Source organism: Calonectris borealis, chromosome 1 (genome assembly GCF_964195595.1).
Source record: "Calonectris borealis chromosome 1, bCalBor7.hap1.2, whole genome shotgun sequence".
NCBI lineage: Eukaryota > Metazoa > Chordata > Aves > Procellariiformes > Procellariidae > Calonectris > Calonectris borealis.
This window is the reverse complement of record NC_134312.1, coordinates 12,457,547-12,475,766: the sequence shown is the minus strand read 5'-3', so window position 1 is coordinate 12,475,766 and position 18,220 is coordinate 12,457,547. Positions and strand designations below refer to the sequence as shown.

Sequence of the window (18,220 nt, the reverse complement as noted above, 5' to 3'; positions counted from 1 at the left end):
GTTGTAATTTTGTCGTTTTTTTGGCAAAAAAAAAGAGCTCAAAATTGTAACTCCTGATGAAAATTACATGAATGTTAACATGAAAATGTTAACATTCAGATTTTTTTCCTTAAATTTCTGAGGGAAATTTCTGAGGGTTTTACTCTAAATGGGATACGTTTGTTTGGAAAATCATATACTCTTATTTCTGTCATAAGACTAATGGTAAAGCAGTGAGTTGAACGTTTTTTTTTTTTTAAAGCTATTGAATCAAGGGAGCACAGCTTACACCAGCAGCTTCAGTAATGGTCAATCTCACGACTGGTGTATCTTCCTTTGTCTCACAGGACGTTTCAGTACTAAAGTAGAAACTAAAGTTTTGAGAGACTTTTAGTGAATGTGCTTTAAAGGACTATGGACCATTTTCTGAATATGAGATTTGCTGTAATTAGCTAGAGAGGTGGTTAAATTAGTTTCTTTACATTATCGCATTTATGAAATCTGGTATAAAAATAGTGACACCTAGAGAGGAAGCTGCCCTATTCCAGTGTAATTAAAGGAAAATATCTAGCATTGGTTAATAATGAAAATAGGACTTGATCATTGCATACTACCTTACTTGTGGTGTCTGTAGTACTTGCCATCCTTAGAAAAGGAAGTATGGGGGTAACAGAGACCACATTTATTTTAATGTTTGGGCTTTTAAAAAGTCGAAATTGATTCTCTTGTTCCAGCTCCCCTTTCCCCTCTCCCCCATTTTAGAGCATGTAGAGATGAGAGCTATTTGAAACAGTAAATATTGTATGTTTGAAAGTCAGACCATGTCAAGTATAAAATGACGTAATCATTCATGACAAAATTGACTGTCAGTTTCTAAGCTGTTTCCATCATGTGTCTTAATATATTGGCTCTTCTTCAAGATCTGCTGCTTCTATGAGTTGTAGGTCCTTGGCATTTGCATCCACAAACAATATTCAAGACCAGAACTGTCATTCAGGTTTCTTTTATGCAGGCATATTGCTCAAACTACAGTCCGTGAGATCTGACTATCCAACCCTTTGATCTTTACTGGTCTGTTTTTTTATGTAATTATTAGCGCAATCCATTGAATTTTTATTAGTTGTCCACAATTTGTCCTGGGCATGTATGGTAATCAGTATTCTGTTAATTTGTTTGACAAATGTTCATTTTTAGATTTGTAACTACTCTAGCTTTCAAAAAACTTTTTGAACTATAGATCTATAGTTCATTTGTATAACTGCGTATGTATACATATAGATATATATAAATCTCTTCAAGTTTTCTTTGAGTTGACTGAACTGCAAGCTTTTTGTTTTCAAGCTGTGAATATCAGTATTACTCAATCCACCTGTAAACAATTTCCCTGTTAGCTGTCATAATCTTTGATTATTTAAGTCTACAGCGGACAATATCTTTAGAACAATCATACTTTCTGTGCTTATCCTGAAAATGTTGGGGTTTCTCACAGCTTATTGTTTGAACAGCAAAGGTGACAGAACAGGAGTTTTCTGCAGATTTACATCTGTATCTTCACTTAATGTTTTGTGAGAATAACGTTATATGTTGCTTTTTTAAATCATCATCTTTATTGAAATACTGTCAGTTCCCAGCTGATGTGCCCAAGTCTCTCTTTTCTCCTTCCTCCTTTCTAGTATCATCTGTTCTTTTTCTTTTAATTATTGGACAAACAGTACATGCTGTGGGCAGTAGTTACAAGCCACAAATACGCTGATTTTTCTGGCTGACATACCTTGTCATTAGATCACATACAGCTGATAACCAAGGTCAAGCAGCTACCTACAGGAGAATACTAATGTGGATCTCTTTCCTCTACCCAACTGCTATCTTCTTTTTCCAATGCCTTACAAGTGTAACATTTTTAAGTTTCTTTCCTCAGTCAAAATTGGATGAAAGTAGCCAACTGGTCAAATTCTGTTAAAGGACACTGATGGATTGACGTCCTGTACTCCATTAGTCTCACTCTCAAAGGCAGTTATTATATATAGTCTTAAAATCCAGCATCTGCTCTCTTAAAAATCTTGATGTTTGCTTGATACCGCATTACTGAGAAAACGTGGTCTCTGTAGAATAATTAAGGTAATGGGTATTTGTAACTGATTTATCTGGAAAGGTTTTACGAAGTATTTTTCTATATCCTGATGCGTGATTTGGGAAGAAATGATCATTTGTCACTTTCAAAGAAAGTTGTTTTTTGAAGCTTAAGTGATTAATGTGTTTTCTTCAGTCAATCAATATACATCTGCATTTCTGAAGGTTTCTAGGATGCATTGTAACCATTCTATTCAGTTTGTGGTATTTAATGAGCAAATAAGGTTAACTTTAGACTTGAGCACAAAATATGTTACTACTTCTGTTTATAGAAGCTTAGTTCAAGTTATAAACAGATCAGAAGAAGCTTTATCAGCTAATGAGAAATTGGGTTTACTAGTCTTTTTCTGTTGTTGAAAAATGTGGTAATTAATATCCTATGCAGAACACTAAACCTAATTGTTTTCCTTCATGTTTTTTTGCTTGGTTACATTCACGTTTACCAGGTTAAGAAAGTAACTCATTTGCTGAATATAGTTCTTAGGTGATAATACTTCTGTTGTATTTCCTCAATGTTTGTCTCTCCACTTTCTGTTTACAACCTAAAGGATGATGCTCGTCAACTCTTTGTGTTAGCTGGAGCAGCAGAAGAAGGATTTATGACTGCAGAGCTTGCTGGAGTTATCAAGAGACTGTGGAAGGACAGTGGAGTTCAAGCTTGTTTCAACAGATCTAGAGAATACCAGCTTAATGACTCTGCTGCCTAGTAAGTACTATGTGACAAACAAGATTCTCTTTGTAAGTAGTAGCTAAAGGAATATAAGGGGAGCTTCATCTTTTAAGGAATTCTGCTCCCATGTGGATGGAAAATTTAGAAGTATCTGGACAAAAGTATTGTCTACTTGGGTCAAAATGCTCCAACTAGGCTTCAAGGTTGGAAAGGAAGAAGTGTGGTATAATTATGAATTTGAGTCATGTTCTGACCAGTTGTTTCACCCTCTTGAAGACAAAAATTGCTTTAAGGTGCTTTAATAGCGTTTTTATTACAAAAACGTGACTCGGGTACCTGTTCAGTATCTGAACATGTCCAGGAAACTTGATTATGTGATGTGAATCTGTATTACCAAGGATACTACTTTCATGTTCGTGAATCAGTTTCTCCTATGGTGCAACACTGCTACATTTTCTTTGTTAATTAACAGTCTCTGTTAGAAATGTGTTGAGCAAAGGTAACAATCAGGATGTGTCTTCTATGCTAGGGTACTTCATTAAAAAATAAAGTAGTAAGGAATCAAGGGAGTGAGAAATAAGATGTCATAGCAGGAAGTAATGGTAAGTCAGTCAAAGAAAAGAGTCCATTGAGGGAGAGGTAAGATGGTAACGAATGGCATAGCAGTGATACTGGCCTTATAGGGCAATTTTTTAAAGCTTTATTGTTCTGAATTAATTTGTAGTGTTTAAAGTTGTTTTTCACTTTCCTTAAAATGAGGTACTTCTGTTCTTTAGAATAACTGTACATAAATAAACAACATGCAGGTGAGGTAACTGTGAGAAGACTACAGCTGGAGTAATGTAATTATAAGCATGCTGAATGAATGGAAATGTGATCAAATTGTATTGAAATAACACTGATACTTCTAGCATGATTGTTATTTGTTTGCTGAAGTTGTTCTAAGGGTACAGAGGGTAGATGGCAACAAGCTAAGCTCACAATGACAGATCTCTTGACTTAAGAGAGAGCGCTTGTATAAACTTTATTCAATGTGGAGCACTTCATTTGGAGGATCACTTACTTTCCTCTGGTAACCTCCTCTGTTCTATGTTGTTGTTTTAGATACCTCTGCCTCCAATTTCATAAGAAAACTGTTCTTCTAGCCCTACAATTGTATCCTTAAAATTGCTAACTTCTGGTTACACTGAAAGAAGAACATAATGTCTTCCCTATTTACTATGGGAAAAGCACAAATAAGATTTGTATGGTTTTTAGAAATGATGGGCTTTTTGGCCTGCATCGCAAGAATTTTGGCGATGAAAGTATACTATTGTAAACAATGTATGCAATTAGAAATTCTCAATAGAAAGTTAATTGTTATGTATTAAGCATTTTCTTAAACACATTAATTCTGGGCAAAACACTGAGTTGTTCTTTTCTTACCTATTATCTAATGCAGGGTAATTTTGGACTTTGGTTATAGTTCAAAGTAACTTGTAGTTCAGTAGGTTACAAAGATGAAGGTGTTCTTCTAGTTAGTGCAAATAACATTGGTGTACATGGAACGATGTTTGCATTTTGGGATTTCAAAAGAAGAATTCTTTGTAGTGGAATCAATTGCATAAGTTTTGTTTCTTCTAGGATGAAATATCTTTGTGTCTCTAAAGCTTATTTCAAAAAACCTTGGAAAATTGAGGGGAATAATGTGTCTTGTTTTTTGTCTTATCTCAGAGAAAGCTATTTTATAAAAGTCAAGCACAATATAATGAATGGACCTAGAACTTCTGTAATTCTTTGTAATTATCTTGTTACTATTTTATGAATAACTGAAAGCAGTATTTATTTTTACCTTCAGTTACTTGAATGACTTGGACAGGATCGCACAAACCAGCTACATTCCAACTCAACAGGATGTTCTCAGGACTAGAGTGAAAACTACAGGAATAGTGGAAACTCACTTTACTTTCAAAGATCTTCATTTTAAGTATGTAAACCATGTTACGTGTTCATCTGTCAGTTACAATTTCTGTGAAATTCTAGAAGATGGACTTCCAATGATGTAATTTAACAAATTTGTCTAATCTAACCACAACTTTGATTTCCACCCCACCCCCCTTTTCTGAAAAAAATTCCTCATGCTCAGTTTTCTGAAGGGATGTGGGAGTCGTTGGAAATCCTGTAGTAACTCAGAATAAATATGCAGATATTAAGTAATAAATGCTTTGGTTTTATTGGAAACTTTTTGTAAAGATATTTTATATGTAAATTAAATCTCAAAATATTCCATTTTCTGCTATGTTAAATAGCTCTTCTTCTATCAGATTCTTCCCTTTAAATTAAGTTGGAGAGCTGGAGTCTTATAAATGTTTGCTGCTGTTGTGTGAAACAGTAAATCCATTTTCCTGAAGAACTGAATTCAAATATGTGTCGTACTTTAAGGTAGTACTTTATTTAGCGATGTAAGAATGTGGCTTATATTCTCTTTGGTGTGGGATTTATAAAATAATGTTAATATTCTGAATATGTTATGTCCAGAGACATTCATGATGAAAGCATAGGACAGTATAAATATAATAATATGCTACTTCCTACTGATCAGGAAGAATGAGAAAAAAACTCAGTAAAACTCCCATTGCATCTGCATTTAGACCGTGCAGAGACTGTTGTCAGCATGTCTATACAATATATTTGTTTAGTATCTTCATGGCAAATATTTTTTTCATGTAAATGCATAGCAAATAGTATAATATGGGTGCTTCAGGGCCATCAGTACTGTGGAAATACATTTTGTTTTCTTGTTTTAGAGTTTAAGTATACAAAATTCGTATTCATCCATAAAATAATAGCTGGTAAATGGGAATGAATCTCTTGTAAACTTAAGGAGAGTAGTCTTCAGCCAAGCCTCAAGAGGTCTTCAGTATTCTGAGGAGCTGCCCATTTTCTCACTCATTCTAATGTTTCTTGTTGAGTTCCCTGTTGTAGATGGGTTTAAATTGTGCTACGCTCTCAATGAATTTGCATGCAGGTAGCTACTTCCAGTCTGTACTGATTATTAGGACTGTTATAAGGACCATATGATTACAGTCCTATAAAGTCCATTTTAAGGACCATATGATTACACGTCTATAAAATGTGTAACTTTAAGACAGACCTTTGGAAGTGCCTGTAATGTTGTACATTTAAACACCTGTACAGCAGGTGCCTTAGGTGCCTTTTAGGTGCCTTAGGAGATAGGCTTAATGAGTTATTGGAAGGGCTTGAAGAAGTATACTCTTACATAACATTGAAATGAACTTTTAAGATGAACTAAAGGCATAAAAGGCTTGATTATACCAAAGTGAGGGTACATAAACATGACTATCTGTGCAATATTGTGTACTTTTATCTTTTCTTTCCTGTTTTGCTGCGTGTGTTTAGATTCTTTGAGGTTGAGCCTCATTTCAGCCTTCTCTATAAAGCGCTTAACATAGCTTTGATTATTGATTCAATCTAAAATGTAAATAGCAAGTAATCATCATCCTGTTTCTATAGACTATTTCAGAAGTTGAGTCTATTTACTACTTTTGTCTTCAAAGAACACCTTATTTTGTAGAAATGTTCTTCTGATAATTTAACAAATTCTTACGGAAATTCAGATCTTAGTACAAAATTATAAAACATTAGCATTAGAATTGACAGAAGTAACGACTAAAATTTAAGGTATTAATTATTAAGGTATACAAGTACAAAATATCTTCCTGTGGATACAGCCATCACTAATTATTTGAGAACTAAGTAGGAGTAGGTGGCTGACTTGCATTTATATAGGGTGATATCCGGAGACTTCCCCTCAAAGATATCTCTGAAGGTAAGGAACACTTTTAAGGAATCCTGTTTTCGTTTTTAAATTCTAACAGGAGTAATTTTTAAAATGTTTTTAAGATGGCATTATTCCATTGTAGAACATTAAATGGGCAATGAGCATTGTCACTTGCACGACAGTATATCCAAGTAGCAGTCCTCGTTAGAGGTTATGTTTCTGACAGGTTTTAATCAGAAGGCCAAGGGTCTTTGTTTTTCTTCTAATTTGTTTCCTTCTCTACTTATTTTTAATGTGGGTTTTTTAAATAAATATCTAGCAACTGAGAACACTTGAAGATTTCTAAAAATAACAACTGTAATTGAATCCCTTCTAGTGCAATTTACCTAGTCATGTGGTACGCTAACATTAAATTGGTAGGGTTTTTTTATCTATTTGCCCCCCCCACAATCTTACAGCCCAGGGAAGACAGGAAAGGGGGATAATAAAAAAGACAGGTCGGTTTTAATAAGTGTGTAATATGTGAGACTTTCCAGATATGTATCATATTTTTGTAAACACTCACCCTGCCTCAAAAAAAAATTGTCAAATTCAGAGTCTTTTGCAAGGCTGGAGACTGGAATGAACAACTTGTATAACCTTAAAAAGAAGTGAAAGCAATCTTAATAAATACCTGGTGTCCTTTTGGCCCATATCACATTTTGTATGGGTACTGGAATCATGTTCTTTGCTTAAATAGTCTGAAAGAAGCAGAACATAGCAAATCTGGCAACACTAGCTTTCAGAAACATACTGTGCTAATGAAAGGACCTTGCATAAGTCCTTAAATTTGCACAATTGCAGATAAACCATTCAGAAAGCTACCCATTTAATATAGCTAAGTAACGTAGCTTAGTAAAGTGATAACTGGAGAAGTGTTTTAATACTTTACATTTAGTTCAGTAAAGTAATTTGTCTTAATGTGGCATAGTCACCTTGTAATCTCATTGGAGAAGTCTGCTTGCTTTAAATAATGGAAAGTCATTAAAGCATTTCTCTAACACCTTCGTTTTTTAGATAAGGGGGGTTAGATTCAGCTGTTACAAACTTCAATTCTTTCAACACTGACTTGTATTTCTTTCTAGTTCATTGTAGACTCTGACTTGCCTTGCATAAGCAAAGCATGGTTCTTTTGAGTAGTCAAACCATGGACAGTACTATGAATTTTAGCAGTTGAGGCAAGTGCTTAAAAGATGGGCTTGCACACAACCCTGTGTGCACACCCTCCCATATCGGAAGGTGGAATCTGTAAATCATGCTTTCAAAACTTTTTAAAATTTATCTGCATATTAAGCAGCTTCTATGAGTGTTTCAGTTTTTTGGGACTGTGACCTAACAGGCCTCAGTATGACCTCTAACAGGGCAGATGGAAAGCTCATGAATTTTAAGACTGCTCTGTTCAGAATGGCTAATTTTTCTGAAAGATACTAGCAGCCATATTGTTTTTTAAGAACTTTGTGTGCCAAATAGGCTTTTTTTCTGTATGCCTGTATTTGTACTGATATCGTATGGAGAAGAAGCTTCATTACATAAAACAATCCATCAGGTTCTTATTACTTGCTGTTGAGGTGTTCACTGTGAAACTGTGGTGCCAAGACTTCATCTGACACTAGATTTTAGTGTATAAAAATTTCAAAGATGAGTGCAAAAAGATGGTTGCATGAAGAACTGGGAGTTTGTTAGGTGCACTCTTAGAATGACAGCCCCAAAAAAAGACAAACATCACTGGTGAAATACACCACTGGCAGAGAGGCTATTCTGAATTGAAGCAAACATTTCTGGCTAAAATCAGTATCTGCAAATACAAACTGGAAATTACACTTCTTTTATGTTCTAGTAGTTGTCTGTCTTCTACATTTTCCCTCCCTTCCCAGGATACGTGCTGGCAACATAGTCTGAACAAGCCAAAATCACACAATGCTTCTTATGCAGACCTGTTTTCTTTATATTTTTGCTGTTCTTTGAAAGAATACTTTTTACTACAGTTTTTTATTAATATGGCAAGTTGTGCCATGTTTTCTTATATCTCTCAGTTACCATCTTAGTAATATTTTTGCGTTGAGCAGTGCCATGAGATATTACTGAACTAGGTGAGATCCATGCAGATTGATATTACGGTATTGCCATCAGTATAAAGCATTTAATTTCTCATGTTCCTTAGAAGCTTGTGTCCACAAAAAATAAAAGGAGCAATTTTCTTCTTCAGTTTCTCAGTTAATTTTTCTGTCTTGTATTCTGTTCTGTCCTATAAAGAATGAGATTTGCTGTTGTTCAACCCTACATGCCCTACTGTCTACCAAAAGCCCTCAGTGTAATAGCCTTATTACTAATATAATTCTGAATGATTTTAGGCCATGCTGGAATATCTTTACAAGAATTATAATTGTGGATCTTAACAATTTTTGTTCTGGTTTGGATTTCTCTTCCTGTTCATATGATGTTTTTACCCAAATAACGCTTTCATGATAGAGCTGGCCATTCTGCTACTTACAGCAAAGAGGATGGAGATGTAGGAACTGGTCTGTCCTCTGTTCTTTCTCTTCTCTCTTCCTCCTCCCATTTGAACATTTTTATACCTGCTGAATTCTAAGCTGTTTTTTTGTGACAATGTAGAAAAAAGTTAAAATAACTTATGAAAACCCATGAAGACAAGAGTCAGGCCTCTCTTAAAAGGAATAATTGCATTTGCTTGTAAGTAGGAGGAAAATTTTTGCATGATAGAATATTGACTGACATAGCGAGGGAAGTAATATTGTGGCATATTTGCGCATTGCAAGAATTTGAGACAACAAACTTCTTTTTCTGTGATAAGAAAGAGACAGGTGGAAAAAGTCTTTTCTCTCTCTTTGAGAAGATCCTATGATGTATATATTACTTAATTTCAGAATACCACTATTTGTTTGCTTGGTTTTTGGTTCCTGTCCCCCCCGGCCCCCATGATTCACAGTTCATTATATCAGGATGCTATTTAATGATGTCTAATGAAAGTTCTGTCTTTCAGAGTGGCTGTAGCCCATAATAGTTAGTAAATGGCCATTTAAAGCATTTAGATAGCAGAGAAAAGCAAATCCATTCATACCGTGCTAATTTGCTGATCCTCTGCTCTTAAGTTCTGGAATGTGGTCTTTTCCTATTGCTCTGTTTCTGCTAAGCTAAGAATTCAAAAGAAACAAGACTCGCCTTTATAGCTCAGTTTTCTCACTTAACTGCATTTCCAAAAAATGCATTTATTAGAGAGAAAATGATTATTATTATTATTATGTAATGCTTATTTTGTCTTTTAAAAGAATTTTGAAAATAATTTTAGTGTCTCTTAAAAAAATCCCGTTTAAACATGGCCAGTTGAAAAATAGATGAAGTTGCAATTTGGTTTAGGAGAGAGAGGAGTTGAAACTCACCAGGATTTAGAGATTCCACTGAATATTAGATTTTATATATTTATATTCCGAATACTAAACCAACAATAATCAAGTCAGTGTTACTTGTATCCAACTTCCTTAGTATTGCATTATTTCCAAGTATTAAAACAGATACCACTCTGCTCTTAAAGAATCTTATATTATTGTTCAATACCTTTTATTATTTTAGACTTTTTGTTCATTTGGGCTAAAGGTTGAATAACACTTTCATCTAGTTTATGTTTAGTAAAGCTAACTCTCTATTTTTATTTTTTATAGATTACAATTAACTTTGTTAATGAAATATAGTACAAATTATTTGTAAATACTCAGTTTGTTTAGCTTTCATCTCACACTCATGTTTTGTAAAATGTGGTATAGGAAGACTTTTAAGGCTTTATTAAAATTGTTTTTTTTTATACTGAGACATTAAATAGTAATAAATGTTGCAGATTTTTATGCCTTTTTAAAAATTTTGTGATCTAATTTACAGAGCTGATACTTTCAGATTTTATTGGTTAACATTCAGAAAGCTAGAAATTCCAAAGTTCATTCCCTGCTTTGCACTTCTGTTTTGCAGAATGTTTGATGTTGGAGGCCAAAGATCAGAGCGGAAGAAATGGATTCATTGTTTTGAGGGTGTTACAGCAATTATTTTTTGTGTGGCATTAAGTGATTATGACTTGGTCTTGGCTGAAGATGAGGAAATGGCAAGTACCTTAATGTTGAAGAAAGGAATAGTTGTTGGAAACTAAATAAGTTTGCAAGGAAATCTATAAATACATCTTTTAGAGTATTACTGCTTTATAAGATGTATGGGTTTTGTGTAAAAGGTCTCAGAGAAATGGTGATAGAATTAATGCTTTCAGGTTTCAGAGTATTTCCTCATATTCTCAGAAGGAATACTATGAGACAGCTATTCTTTTCGGCTACACCCTTTCAAGTTTTAAAGGATGCATAAATTAATGAGGATAGATTGTCAATAATACACATTTTAGTCTCTTTATGGATGTTAGAAGTATATAATAAGAAATTGCTTGACGTATCTGTTTCTACTTTACCGCATGTTTTGTTTTCCTCTCCTTTCTCAGTCTTCAGTTTTTGTTTCCTTCTAAATGTGTTTCCCTGATCTCTTTGCTTAGTTGCAGAAATTTTTCCCTTCCTTCTCCCTTCCAACCCCCTCTACTCCTTTCTCCTCTTTCAAGGTGTGACTCCTCCCGTATCAGTATGCACAGAGTGCATGCTTTTTACTATCTGAGTGATGTAAGGTGATGCTTATCTATTGTGTGTGAATCATTAACAAACTTCTGTGCTCTTCTTCATGTTCTGCAACTTCTTATAAAATATAGCTTGGGGAGGAAAGAGAAACAAAAAAACCTTTCAAGTCAAATGTAGTCAAAGAAGGTCATAGCTAGCATCCTGCTACTCAAATGACTGGAGCTTGGCCAAAGTACTTACATGTTGGATAATTTTTCTACAGAGTTAAAAATTAGGATAAGAGGGAAAAAAACCTGCTCACTTGATTCTCTAGTTCTATAGAACTATTTTTTTTTTTTTTTATGCTGGAATCTCAGCTAGGTGCAGAATTTAATTTTCAATTTCCAGAAGATCTAATCAGTATAAGACAACTTCAGGTAACTCAGCAACTCTTGTAGAATATCTGTACTGCAAAATGTCAAAACACACCAAAAATTTCTAAAATATTAAACAGCTTAAGCTTGGAAATGAGGGAAAAGAAAAAGAAAAAAAAAAGAAGAAAAAGTAGTTGCTTAAACCCTACTCATGAAAGTGTTCTTTGTAGTCGTCTTGGCCTCTTTGTACTTCCCTGTGGTAAAATGTGATTCTGTATGCTAGAAACTTAGTTTTGTAATTACCTGGTTCATTTGTAACTAATCAGAAATATGTATCCTGATTTTACTACTGAAGTCTGATAAAATACAACAAGGTGGTTTTTTCCAATTACAGAATCGGATGCATGAAAGCATGAAATTGTTTGACAGTATCTGCAACAATAAATGGTTCACAGACACTTCTATTATTCTCTTCCTGAACAAGAAAGATCTTTTTGAAGAAAAAATCAAAAGGAGTCCTCTCACTATTTGCTACCCTGAATATGCAGGTATTGGAGGGGGGTGCAGATGTCAAGTAATTTTTGTTTAAATTACCTCATTTTTGATGCACAAATCAGGAGGAGTTTAATAACTCTAGGTATCTAAAATATTTAGATGAAATAAAGTTTAAGATGGGGGTGTTGTTTTAATGGATCACAAATAAAATAGTGCTAAGTCAGATTCATCTTTTTAACCAGGTGAAATGATGCTGGTCCACTGATAGCATTTACATGTTACTGCTGCAACTCTTTTCAGCCTAATTTATTTAGCCCATTCTTTTTTCTGATGTCCTCCTATTTTTGAACTTAGATGTAATTTTGTTCACTAGCAGGAATCCCTGAGGATACATGAGAGTTTATTTGAACAGGGAGTGTACATACATGTTAGAAGTAGGTGGCTTATTCAGGAAATGCGTAGCAAAAGAGGATGATTTCATTTAACAAGTCTTAGCCTTTTTATGTATCATTTTCCTTGTAACTTCAGACTATTCCATTGTACAGAAAGTAGCACATTGAAGGTAAAAAGCTTAGGAGAAATATGTATGCCAAATGTCTTTAATTGAGTTTGGGAAAAACCCAAAACTGTTTAAAAAACATAAAAATTGAAAGGGAATAACTCGAATGAAGGAAACAAAACATCTTAACCTAGGGAACAGTGATGCTCGCAGCCCAGAAGGCCAACCGTATCCTGGGCTGCATCAAAAGAAGCGTGGCCAGCAGGTCGAGGGAGGTGATTCTGCCCCTCTGCTCTGGTGAGACCCCACCTGCAGGACTGCATCCAGCTCTGGAGCCCTCAGCACAGGAAAATCATGGACCTGTTGGAGCAGGTCCAGAGGAGGGCCACAAAAACGATCAGGGGGATGGAACACCTCTCCTATCAGGAAAGGCTGCGAGAGTTGGATTTGTTCAGCCTGGAGAAGAGAAGGCTCTGGGGAGACCTTATTGTGGCCTTTCAGTACTGAAAGGGGGCTTAATAAGAAAGATGGGGCAAATTTTTTAGTAGGGCCTGTTGTGATAGGACAAGGAGTAATGGTTTTAAACTGAAGAAGGGTAGATTTAGACTAGATATAAGGAAGACTTTTTTTACAATGAGGGTGGTGAAACACTGGTTGCCCAGAAAGGTGGTAGATGCCCCATCCGTGGAAACATTCAAGGTCAGGTTGGACGGGACTCTGAGCAACCTGATCTTGTTGAAGATGTCCCTGCTCATTGCAGGGGGGTTGGACTAGATGATGTTTAAAGGTCCCTTCCAACCCAAACTATTCTATGATTCTGTGATTAATGACTTGCTCCATGTGCCAAGTAAATGGAAAGACTCTTCCTGCAGCGGGAATTGAATCGAGTCCATAGTTTTTATTCTTAAAAATGTGTCCAAAAGGTTTCCTTCAAGATTTATTTATGGTGTCTTAAAGCAGTGGCTGTGGAGTTACTCCTCTTCAGGTTTAGGTTAACTATTTCCAGAGAACCACTTCCTTCAGAGATATAGTATGCATCTTGTTCTTTCTCAGTTTGAAACCTGCTTAGTGAGCAATTTTCTCCTTCTAGGATCAAACACTTATGAAGAAGCAGCTGCTTATATTCAATGTCAGTTTGAAGATCTGAACAAGAGAAAAGACACAAAGGAAATCTACACTCACTTCACGTGTGCCACAGACACAAAAAATGTGCAGTTTGTTTTTGATGCTGTAACTGATGTCATTATTAAAAATAACCTTAAAGACTGTGGCCTCTTCTGAGAACAGACAAAAGGTTGTTAAATGGTAAATTACATGCCTGAAAACAGGACACAGGCATTTGGAATATGCCCGTGCTGTGTAAAACCTGCATAGATATACTTAATTCTCTTTTATTTTATTTCTAGGTTTGGAGAACAACTTCGCACAATTCTAATCTGATTCTTTTCAAGGTGAAAGAAATACAAAATATATTGTGCTGAATGATAGATCAGTACTGTACTTGCCTGTTTTAACAGCTTTATTTATGTTTGTCTTGTAAATTTAAGTAATTAGTTAACACTGAGATGTCAGTTGATTGTATGTAAACTTATAATTGTAGTAATGTATTTGTATAAACGTTGAACGGAATATTTTAGTAATTTGATGTCCTCTAAAATTTCCATGTTTTATGAAGATACTCTTAGAGGAGACAAACACTTTTTGCCTTTGGATTATTTAAACATCTTGTAAAATTAAATTTTCTTTTCATCTTAAGGTTGCATGCTGCCTTATTCTTTACTTTTGTTGGTAATACTGTATATGGCGTTAGCTTTTTTGATATTTAAACAGCCTCATACACCTGCTCAGATTTAAAGAAACATAACCAATAAAACTTGTTTTTTGCCTTAAGTTTTGAAAAAAATCTTTTTATAAATTTAAGATAAATGCGGAGATTATTTTTTAAATGTAAATTAAGTCCACAGTTCATGAAATTTGGGCTTGCAGTCTTTGCAGTGCAAACATGGCAACACTGAGAAATTGAATTTTAAGGTTCAACAGGCTCATTGAAGCTGATGGAAATGCAAAAAGGAAGTTGTTAAAACCATTCATATCAATGGAAAAAAGTTTGAAACTGTGGTCTTCACTAAGTCGAGTGAATGACAAAATTATCTTTGGGGTGTTTTTTTATAGACTGTTAACAAAGGGTAGACTTCAGAGTAATATTTTTTTTGTCTGCTTACTTAAGAAGTAAAATCATGTTCTCCTTAAACTTCTTGCTATTTTCTGGTAGTAAAACTAGTTTGATAATTTAATAACCATAGAACTATCAGGTTCTCCCACAAGACATGGCATAGTGGCTTCACAGATTAAAGCAATTTCCTGTTGCATATAAAAAGAATCTTCAGTATTTTGGATAGGGTGTTTTACTGACTTGCAAATGCTGATTCTTTAATTTCCTCTTTAATTATAATTAAAGTCTCACAGTTTCTTTAAATAGTAAGTTAAAGAATATGATTTTCTTCTGGTTATGCTTTCATATGTGATTTGCTATCTTAGGTACATATCATCCATTGCCTTATGGGTAGTGCCAAAACTGATTTTTTTATACAGAATTTAAAATGAATAAGCTTCTATTTGTAAATAAGTTCATTGATGGTTGTCCTAAATGTATGTCATCTAGAAAATACAAACGTACCGAACTTGGAAATATGATTTTCTATAATTGTTAAAATATTTCAGGCAGCTACAGTACACCATAAGTCTTTGAACCTGTTGCTATTTTTCTGTATTATCTTAGCATTTATGTTCTTAGAAATGTTCAACCAAAATATTTAAGTCATTGTTCTGTTATTTAATTTTTGATTGTGTGTATGTTTCATTTAGGCCTCAGATAGCTTTAGTAAAACTTACGTGCACTTCTCATTCTTTAATGCTTCCTTTGTTAGGTACAGAATTGCTAAATGTGTTTCAAATGAAAGACTAGAAAGGAGATAACTTATTACTGGAGGTTGTTAAATATATTCATACATTATGAGCTCTTTCAGCAGTTATGGTAAGCAATCTGTATATCCTGGGCTGCTTTTAATTGTGCTTTACAGTTCTGGATACATAACTGATTTTAAATCTCATTGAACTACTTTGTGGAAATTGTATTTACACCTACGTTCAAGTTGGTTTTTGTACGTAATGTAAAACAAAAATTGGGATTAATCAAATTACATAAATAAATCTAAATTTTGTGCCTTGCTTGGAAAAAATGTTTTTCATTAAATGTCCTGATGGAAATCTTTTTGCATCCATCGTGTGGAGATAACTAGGTAGTAAAAATGAGAAGATACAAAGTTGAGTAAATTCAAAAACTTTATGCAAGAAACAGTAAAATGAAAATGAGCATAAATTGATGATTATTGATTAATTCCTAAATATTTTTCCTTTACCATTGTTCCTAACACATTCAATTGGAGAATTTCTGGAATTTCACAACCAGTGTTCTCTGAAGTATTTACATCTTAACACAGAACAAAATTGTGAAATACTTTCGCTTGCTCATCCAGGCAGATGAGCTTGTCTTTTGTGACTTGACGAGTGGACAGCAGGTATGTTTCCTTATAGATGCTCTGCACTGGTTGATCAATCTTTGTCCTGAGATGAAAGTTGTTAGCCTAGGCCACTGCTCTAGGAAAAGCTACAGGAGGATTTATGTGCAATAGTGGGAGCCACACACTTAGTTTTCACTGCAGTTGTAATAAGGCTCCATTCCATCTCTGTTCTGTCAGGAGGCTGCTTCTCAGTCAGAGCACAGCAGAAAATGGAGGAAACCCTGCAGGTCCGCCACTGTCTGAGAAGGACAGTCTTGTCCCTCAGCAACCTGAGCCTCTGTTCTCTTCCAGTTCTCCATTCCTCTCATTTCTTCATGCAAAGTATCCAGGCAAACTGCTTTTTCTAGCCTTACATGAGGAAGCTCTCTCTACTAGCTTAGATATTGCTTCAGATTATTTTAAATATTCTAAATTTAGTATATGTAGGGAATTATAACGTTATGGAGGCTTCTCCAGCTCCCATGGTCTTGTAAGCGTATTGTCTGTGGCTGAAATCTCTCAGTAAAATGCAGCCATAGTTAAACATGTAGTTATTAAGGGGTTTAACTGGGAGGAAGCGTGGTTTGGAAAATTTGGTATCTGGCTTCATGATGCTACCTATTGAATTCGGAGGAAGTTTGATGTTAAATGTAGTAACTTCTTAGTAACTAAAAGAGGGTCCAGGATTATACCATGGGAACACTGTAGCATTTGCTGGATTGCAATTTTTGTTTCCATGTAGGCAATTAGCAGCTTCATCATTTAAATTCTACATAAAACCTTAGGGAGCAAAAGAGATCAATCTGCAGCATGCTGAACAGCATGATGGCTAGTATGCGTTTAGAATTGGGGAAAATGAAAGGATAAGTTTCTGTTCCAAATCAAGCAAAAAGGAAACCCTACCAAGATACTGGCTATCCTACCGTGTGAATGTCTCTTGAAGTTATTATACTTCATATTAATAACTAAGAGCCTGTGGGTCAAAGAGTAATGCCAGGGTTGTAAACTTCAAATCCTTGACTATTTCATTTTGAAAAAAGTGTAGAAGGTACAACAAGAGGTGGAAAGCAGCTCATCCTCGAATAATTCATAGCCCGTGACAGAGTGCACTCACAGGCTATGAATGAGGAAGGAGACTGGTGAAAGGGTAACTTAATTACCAGTCATTAGCTATATCAGTGCCTGTAGTTTTTGCAAAAATTTATGTTTTTTGGACTCTGAAGAATAGGAATATTAAAATTTCAGTGGCATAGGTGCAAGAAAACCATTTCCAGCTCTCTCTCTGGAGTTCTTGCAAAGAAGCTGCTTTGACATAGAGGAAGCTAGGAGCAGAATTTCAATCAGTTATGTTTCCAAGTCATGAAAATATGCTGTATTTAAAAATGGCTGACTTAAAATGGATTTATCAAGCTTTTTATCCATAGCATATTTAGGAGCAGTGCTTTTCAAAGTTGGTCGTGGTTCCCGATAAGGCGTTCCTAGTTGGTTTGCGCTGCATGTGGTTTCTTTTTTATGGTAGTGGGAAGGCTTTATGACTGTTTCCTGACACAGCACAGATCAGGGTTATCGAGCAGTTTTCTTTTAGTAATAATTTGCTTGGACTAAGGCATAATTCAGATTATTTTTTAAAGTGCAGTCAATGGGCTGAGATCCATATGGGATAGTGTAATGCTACACCATCTTTGGTCATGCTCCCTTCTGGATTTTAGGCTTCCAGCTTCCAGTGTGATACACAGTCTGATCAGAAGTTGTTACAGTATGACACAGAGCACATCTCAAATACCTCTTACAAACAAGTGTCCTTGTTTCTACAAAATAAGAATACACTTTGAGACTGTACAGTAGAAATGGCTGAGTGGGAGACAGATTTCAAATAGATACCAAGATACTTCCAGAAGGGTTTGGCCGTTTGTCAGAATAAAGTAGCAGTCATCTAAACTAAAACAAATGAATAATTAATCAGTTTTGCACATAAGCTCAAGGATGTTAACAGTGTACCTCAGGAACCATAACGTCTTACTCTGAAAAAAATATGCTTAGGTATAGTCACAAATTCTCACTCTTCATCTGTTCCAATGTAGTGGTTCTCTTACAATGT

At 34.9% G+C, this 18,220-nt stretch overlaps 1 protein-coding gene across 3 annotated transcripts in view; it reads left to right on the top strand.

Annotated features, from left to right (window-relative positions):
* Positions 1 to 15,801, top strand: part of GNAI1 (G protein subunit alpha i1) — a 38,302-nt gene extending 22,501 nt beyond the window's left edge. The window contains exons 5-10 of one of the 3 annotated variants that reach the window (XM_075144515.1): positions 2,658 to 2,815; positions 4,617 to 4,745; positions 10,578 to 10,707; positions 11,963 to 12,116; positions 13,653 to 13,867; positions 13,969 to 15,801. In XM_075144515.1, coding sequence (XP_075000616.1) covers positions 2,658 to 2,815; positions 4,617 to 4,745; positions 10,578 to 10,707; positions 11,963 to 12,116; positions 13,653 to 13,843 — 762 coding nt within the window. In that variant the 3' untranslated portion in view covers positions 13,844 to 13,867; positions 13,969 to 15,801. Of the gene's footprint in view, positions 1 to 2,657; positions 2,816 to 4,616; positions 4,746 to 10,577; positions 10,708 to 11,962; positions 12,117 to 13,652 lie in introns of all 3 variants that reach the window. The other 2 variants (XM_075144510.1, XM_075144523.1) reach the window with 2 other exon arrangements.
* The last annotated feature ends 2,419 nt before the right edge of the window (positions 15,802 to 18,220 follow it).